Source organism: Sceloporus undulatus, chromosome 2 (assembly GCF_019175285.1).
Source record: "Sceloporus undulatus isolate JIND9_A2432 ecotype Alabama chromosome 2, SceUnd_v1.1, whole genome shotgun sequence".
NCBI classification, from domain to species: Eukaryota; Metazoa; Chordata; class Lepidosauria; order Squamata; family Phrynosomatidae; genus Sceloporus; species Sceloporus undulatus.
The window spans coordinates 251,028,289-251,036,253 of record NC_056523.1 but is presented as its reverse complement, the minus strand read 5'-3'; the positions used below and the strand labels follow the sequence as shown (position 1 = coordinate 251,036,253).

At 36.9% G+C, this 7,965-nt stretch overlaps 1 protein-coding gene across 3 annotated transcripts in view; it reads right to left on the bottom strand.

Moving 5' to 3' along the window:
- Positions 1-3,869: 3,869 nt before the first annotated feature.
- NTRK2 (neurotrophic receptor tyrosine kinase 2) overlaps positions 3,870-7,965 on the bottom strand; it is a 414,769-nt gene continuing 410,673 nt past the window's right edge. For all 3 annotated transcript variants that reach the window (XM_042451843.1, XM_042451841.1, XM_042451842.1), the window contains one exon: positions 3,870-7,076. In XM_042451843.1, the coding sequence (XP_042307777.1) occupies positions 6,891-7,076 (186 nt within the window). In that variant the 3' untranslated portion in view covers positions 3,870-6,890. The remainder of the gene's footprint in view (positions 7,077-7,965) is intronic.

Below are 7,965 nucleotides of genomic sequence, written 5' to 3'. Positions count from 1 at the left end.
AGTAACAGCATCAGGCAGTTTCATGTCTTCAAATCATTCTGTAAAAGTCCATGTCAGTCACAATTATTCTTTAAAAATTGCATGCTTTACTCCAAAGAGTAAAGAGAGCAATGCTGGCCTTTCTCTGTCCAGAGCTTGGTGCTAAGCACCACCCTGGTTGCAGAGGGGCACAGGAAGAACAACCTCTAGCATTAGTAAGTATGGATGGCTTAAAAGTGCAATCCTATCCATGTCAACTCAAATGTAAGATTCATTAAGTTCAATGAGGATTAAACCCAGGTATGCATGAACAAAATGGAAATCCTGAGGTTTGTAGTTTGTCAGCATGCCACATCTTTCTGACAGAGAAGGTTACATTTCTCACAAAACTACAAATCCCAGAATTCCATAGCATTGAGCCATGGCAGTTAAAGTAGTTAAACTGCATTAATTCTGCAGTGTAGATGCAGGCTAAGTCTCTATTAGCTATGGGCTCAACCAGGAACAAGCATGTAGATAGACTTTTCTGTTGGGGGGCCATAGTTGGCTGCTTGCTGTGGGTAGGTGCCATACTTAGGGTCTTAGAGCTGGAATAGACTTTAGTGATCACCTACTCCAACCCCTCTGCTCAGTGCAACTAAAACTGGAGTGGAGATGAAGCAGGTGACAGCCATTCTGATACCTCTGGGGGGCAATGTCACCAGCTGAGGTGAGTGTTTTATGTCAGTTATGGGACTTGGCTCTAATGACTCCTGAATGGTGATTATTTTGGATGGTTACCTAGAAAGATAATTCAGAATAAAGAAACCCCTTTAAGAAGAATGGTCACCTTCCTTATTGAACACACAACTCTATTGCTTTACAACACACACACACACCAATAACTAGCTGACTTGATCAGTGTAACTGCTCCAAATGTGGAGGACAATATGAGTGTTGGCTATTCTGGATGAAACTTAGTAAGAACAGTAACTGACGTTCTAGATACTAGAGGGGTGCAGAAAGTACCATGGACAATAGTACAATTGATTACCATAACATAAAGCTGCCTTATAACATATATTCTCTGGGTGCCTCAAAATGAACACAGAATTAAAATACACTGTAAAATCAGTATAAGCCCTTAAAACTCCCAACTCCCAAATATCAACTTAGGATCTAGATTTTTAAAAGGTCAGTGCTTATAAAAGTTAATTTTGTACCACAACTGCCAGAATCCCCCTTCAAGCATTTCTGAAAAAGTCACAATGCCACAAAATATGAAATATTCAAAAGGCTTGGGTCAGTTAAAAAGATGGTGCCTGCCAATAGTCTTGTGCTATTTCTGAGCTGGGCCATAGTTTTTCAACCTATTTTTAGTAGAAAAGTCTTACATACACGCTGAAAGCATTCCGCCAGTCCACCAGACTGGACAAAGTCTTGTGGAGAATTTAGAAAATAAATAAAGGTGCCTATGCATTTTGCAAAACTTTACCAAAACCTGGAATGCAACACAATTATAGCAGTTTCCCTGTCATGGCACCATTCTACAGGATTCTGGGATTTGTCGTTTGGTGACAAATCTGCTTGGCGATGATAGTGTTGTAACTCTGGGAGTGGACTAGACATCTAGCAGAAGATTCTCAAAACCTCATGAAACTACAATGGGCAGGATTCAGTATAGGATGGGAACCATAATATTTAAAGTGGTAAATAAAGCCACACTCCAGACCAGACAAACTTGGGGGCTGTAAATCTGATGGGCTAGCTCATGGCCTGTGCTGTTTCCTTAGGCCCTGAGAATAATTTGTATGGTATTTCTGGGGTAATCATTGCATTGCAATTATGTATAAGCTATGATTGCTGTCCATGATCTGGCAAAAGGCATGAAATCTGCTAAGTCAGTCCATTATAGGTTAAGTCCCACCAGGTCTGCAATTTTGACCTCAAATTCACAAAAATTCAGTTCCAATAAAGCTCTTGCTGAATAGTCTGGCTTCTTCTTCATGAGTCCATTTTACCCCTCGTGTGTTAACTTAAATTTCTAGTTTATTCTTGGAAGAATTACTGCCCAAATGGAAAAATCACCACAAGAGTAAAAAGTTTGATTTTTAAAAAATCATCGCAAAGCAGACTGAAGCTACACACCGATCCCACACATACCTAATCAGACACAGTTAGACATTTTATGTAAATGTATATAGGATTGCAGTTATAATGAACCAATTCTTGGCCCCAAAGGAAATGGTTTAACCAGTTTGAAATAAATCAATAGATGGGATAAAGATGTTGGGGGTGTTTGTATCCATTGACAGCACAACCCTGTACATGTTACTCAGAGGTTAAGCCCATAATTTAAAGTGGTGCTTACTCCCAGGTATATGTGTATAGGACTGCAACTTTAGTAAATAATCTGTCCTAAATCCAGTTCTTAATCCTAACTAGATAGAATTTACATAAGTGCTTATTTATCAGATTCTCTAATTCAATCTACTCTAGTAGATGGGGCTAGAAATTGGATTTAGGCTGTCTGTTTTTACATTTTCTCCACTTATGCAAAACTTCATGCAAGTTAAATACTAATCCCCAATATATAGAAAAATTAAAATAAGCATTATTTTAAAAAGCAACCCCAAGGAAACAATGAAAATTAAATGGATTTTGGTTACTTAGCATACTCTATCAACCTATTGATCTTACTGTGTATACATCTCCAGTAAGAATATATGTGCAGTGTACAAACATTTATACATATACACACAATCACATATGTCTGCATATGTATAAATAAAATATTTATAAAACACATATACAGGTATATATCTACTGTGACTATATACACAAAATTTATGTAAACACACTCACCCACACATATATGCAGTGTGTGTGTGTGTGTGTGTTTGTAGCGTGGTCAGGAAAGGTTATCTCTTGATAAATGAGCCTGATTGTCATATTTCCTCAGTGTAGAGTGTTATCAGAAGTTAGAAGCATGACAATGGACACAGTAGATTATTTACCTTTCTTTCCCTTATAATATATTTCTTTTTTCTTCTTTTCTTCTCAGTTTACTATACTTAAATGCATTTGAATGAATCCATTCAAACGTTAGTTCAGCATTAGTTAGTTCACACCTTTTGTATCACGATAGCAGCTTTTATTGACTAAGATCCACACTTGCATTTATTTTCAGCCATACCTTATAGAACGCTGCCTGTAAACAATGTTTGATCCTTTAACACAGAAATATGGTGATGCTACTGCACAGTATGTTATGACACCGTACTTTTAATTATTCTATTATGCTTTTCCAGTAAGCGGGGGGGGGGGATACCATCTGGTCAAATTTTACAATTGTTCTGGTATACAGTCGGCCCTCCATATCCACACATTCAACCATCCGCAGTTTGAAAATATTTTTAAAATATTCAAATTCCCAAAAGCAACCCTTGATATAGCCATTTCATATAAGGGACACAATTTTACTATGCCATTTTATTTAATGGGACTTGTGTATCCATGGATTTTGGTATCCATGGAGAATACTAGAACCAAACTTCAGCGGATAGCAAGGGCCTACTGTACAAGCCTTTAGCAGTGATATAATATATATGATTATTTTCAAGCTGAAACCCTAGTTTTAAAAATTGTACTTAGATTTTTGAAAATGATACATTTTTATGTTGTTTGCTCCCATACTTGTATTTTTCAAAGGAACTGCAGTTTTTCACTTCACTTTTTCAATAAAAAATCATGGTGTTGCCAAATTCTTGGCCCCTCCTTTATACATTGTTCTCCCATATCCTTTAAAACCTGATTTGTAGCAATCACCATTCCCATAAGATGAAATCGGAACATTAATGTGTCCAATGTGGGAAGGCAAAATGCTACTGAGGCTGTTAGGTTTTTTTTTAAAGTTTCCTACTGTACCTTTAAGCAACATTTCTAGTTGTAGGTCCTACTTCTTTTATTGCTTCCTGTTGAACATGGCTAAAAGATTCTGATGAATAATTTCCAATACCCATTCTAGTTCTGTGAGGGAGAAGAATGTTTGGATTACTAGTTTACCTCTCTTTCATTTTCATTTTCAATAATGGAATACTATTCTTTTGCTATAAAAATGAAATGAAAACTGTAACTGAAGTGTGTTCCAAAAAATAAAAGGACCACTGACATAGTTTTAATTCATACTGGGGAAAAACTTGCCTGAACAGTATTTACTTATGATTAAACATCACAGAATATAGCTAGATCTTGTCCATGGGGGAGAACAGTACAGGTAACATAAAGGTTGGATGGTACACGTAACAGGGCTTTTTCTGTGGTACCTCAATTGTGGAACTCCCTAACCAAGAAAGTTAGACTGGCTCCATCTCTTTTAAGCTTCTGATGGGTAGCCAAAACAGTATTATTTTGCATGGCATTCAATGTCTGAAATTGCTGTTTTAACTGTTTAAAATCTGGATTCTAGGAATGTTTTTAGACTGCTTGAAAGAGTATTTTAATAGGTTTTAAAACGTTTCATCTTAGTACTGTTTAAATTGGTTTTTATTTGTTCATTGCCTTGGGAGCCCTTGTGGGCTGGGTGATGATACAGAAATACTATAAATAAATAAACAAACAAACAAATAAATAAATAAATAAATGCTGTGAGGAACCTCCATTTTAATTCCACCTTTTCAGCTAATTATAGGAAATAATATACTTTTACCATCACTTTTTGGAAGCAACTAAAATTTAAATGGAACATAATATCTAGAAATAGTGTGCCTTTTAGTAGTCTCTGATATTTCAAGTTTTATTTCTCATATTTCTCACACGTTGGAAATGAAATAGAATGACACTTAAAACAAATAAATTCTTGAAGATAAACAGGTAAAACTGAATGTTCAGCCTTTCTCCTTTCCATGCTAGTTCTTCTCAGCAATCCCTGGAATAATTTTCAAAGTCCATTTGATACTAATGCTCCTCAGTGCTTAAAAAAAAACCCTGTTCAAATCTTATTTAGGAACTAACATATATGTATAGATAGATAGATATATGGCTTTAAAGTTACATTGTTAAATGTTTCATTCACCGACTTTTGTCTATGACATATAAGAGTCCAACTTCACCACTATTAAACATTTGCTATTTTAGTTTAGATTTTGAAAAAGAAAAGATCAATATCGTTCTGCTGAGGGAAAACTGCTGAGGGAAAGAATGTGCCTTAATAAATAAGAAATCCAAGAAAAAACATATATTAAACAATCACAAGATACTTAAATTAAGTCCTTGACTTCTTAAATAAAATAACTAACAAAAATGTTGACAAGCTGTGTGTTTATGATCCCATTTGTGATATTTTTAAAAGCCACTTTCATCCTCAGAGAAAGCAACTTTGCTTTTTTTTTCTCATCATAGGAATTCATAATAACAAAAATAATAAGATGACATGTAGATTCCTAAACTCCCATATCTATTGGTCATGACTCTGCCATCTTCAGCCCAACAGTCATCTCATACACATACAATGCCTATCAATCTGATATTGATGGGAAAAAATATATATATAAAGCTTGGTTGGAATAAAACCTCTTGATCAACCAGAAGCTGATTCTGAACTCCAGATCTTCATACACTTAACCATTCTGGTTTCTTTCTGCTAGAGTCTTCCTGGACATGTTCTCTCACACACTAGTAATATAATCTTCAATATGGTTATAACAGCCTGTTGTAGCAATCTATAGATGTTTGAATACAGCTAACAACCGTACTAAAACTAAATACATTTTTCCTTCATGAATTTGCTATGCCTATTTGAATGTGCAATGAGATGAGCAACAGCACAGATTCCTGGATATTTATTGACAGGGTCCATGCTGGGTTTGGTTTGCATGGGGAAAGAAGACAAGGACCAACATAGGGAGCATGCTGTCAGAACAGCACTGTATAAGATAAGCTTCCTCCATATCTAGCTCTTGCTCTATTGTAACAAAGGCTTCATAATTTAGGAAATGGCTCTGGACATTATACTGTACTTTAATAAGCTCCACCTCCCTCCTACATGGTCAAAAGACTATCTGAAAAGAACTTGTATCAATGATATCAGAAATCCTTACAGTGTCATAAGATGGATTTTCCTATCTAGATGAACAAAGCGCTATGCAGTTTCTGGGAAATGGAGGCAACACCTCTTACTCTTTTATAACAGACCATGTTGATGCATTTCTCAATGTAAAAAAAAATGGTAGCACACTTAGGAAGCCTTTTACTCTTCTCTGTGTATCTCCCAGGGAAAAGTTTTCAATTCCTTCCCTTTCACTCAACAATTACTTTATGTTTTATAATGGTACATGGGATACAATCTGTTCCTTTTGTTTCACCATAGAGTAGATTATTCCGTATGAAGACTTCTTTCTTTCTGGCTTGATCTCAGCTAGGGGGAAAAAAAACCTTTAAACAATGCCAATCTTCCATATTCCACCAGGATGCCAAAGCAAATGAAGTAGAGGTGAATCCATAGAAGCTCCATACAGTAGAAGTCACCATGTTCGAGTCAGGTTTTCCCTTTTTTTATCCAGATCAAAGGCATGAATACAACAAGGCATTGTTAGTTGTGATGGGCAAAATTGAGTGTCTGTTGATATAACAGGTCAGGTTGTTAAGGCCTTTTGTCTATGCAGAGTTATAATAATGCAGAAGCCTGATCGACTAGAAATTGAGGGTGGGGGAATAGAGAAACAAAGAATGAAGGAGAGAAGAGATACATGTCAATAATGTCACAAAGTCAACGCTCTGTCTACAGAGGGAAAAATGCACACAGCTTGCCCTTTGAAAGCTTCTCCATATCTTTGTATTTAATACTTTTGGAGTAAAGAACACATTTTGATGGAGTTTAGTGGCAAGTGAACACATTCATTCACGCACTCCATCAGAGGAAATGCTGACAGTTTCTATCCTAGGATATCAAGGTAGACTGGAGAGGCCTTGGCCAAGTTCTGAAGAAGGGAGTGGATTTCTTTGATGTTGAGCCTCATGTGAGGTTCCCGCTGCCAGCACCCCAACATTAGATCATATACTTCCTTTGGGCATGTACGAGGTCGTTGCAGGACACGGCCCTGAGTAATGCACTCAATCACCTGGAGAGAGAGGGAGAGAGAAAAGAGAGGACAAAGAGAGAGCCCATTCTTTTATTATTTTCGTGTTGATTCATCAAACAATTGGTTGATGCATTCTAAGACCATCTCCCAATTTGTATTTGCTTAACACGTTCGTACTCTCTCTCTTTTTTTTTTTACAAGTGTCTTGAAGGACATTCCTTTTCATTACAAGTGTCTTGAAGAAAGTGTCTGGGTGGGCCCAAGTAGACTAGATTGAACCAACCACAGTCTAACTGTTTTAAAGTGCCTTGAATCCAATGTTAGGCTGGTGGGAAATCTGCAAGAGGTCACAGTGCACTGTTAGTGCAGAGGTGAGCAACTATGGCCTTCCACATGTTGTTGGCCTTCCGTTCCCATAATCTCTCATCGCTACCTTTGTTGGATTGAACCAACATCTGAAGGCTAACAGCTGACCGTGCGTGTGATCATGTAAGCCTTGATGAGATAAATAACCTTTTAAAAAAAATGCAACAACATCCAAAGTCCACAAAACAGTGATATCTTTATTGGGGTATCCTGAAATCCAACTCCCCCCTATATTCAAGGTAGGTGAGTGGAACTGCATTTTGCTGGTTTTACCTTATACAGCTCCTAAGGATTTTCCAGATGCAACAATACAGAGGCTTTTTGAGAAATTCAGCGTTCTCTGCCTGAGGGGAGACAGAAACTGCCTGGATCTCAAGGGAAGTTACTTTTTCTGATGTTGATGGATTTTAAATTTTACTTCCTGGTTTTTATGATTCTTTGTCTCCCATGGCCAAAGAGAGAAGTGGCCTCTGCATGCATGCAAATCCCTCTAGACCATCTTAACTGACAACAAAAACAACATCTTCACAAAATGTAGATCTGAGAGTCTAATATTGCCATT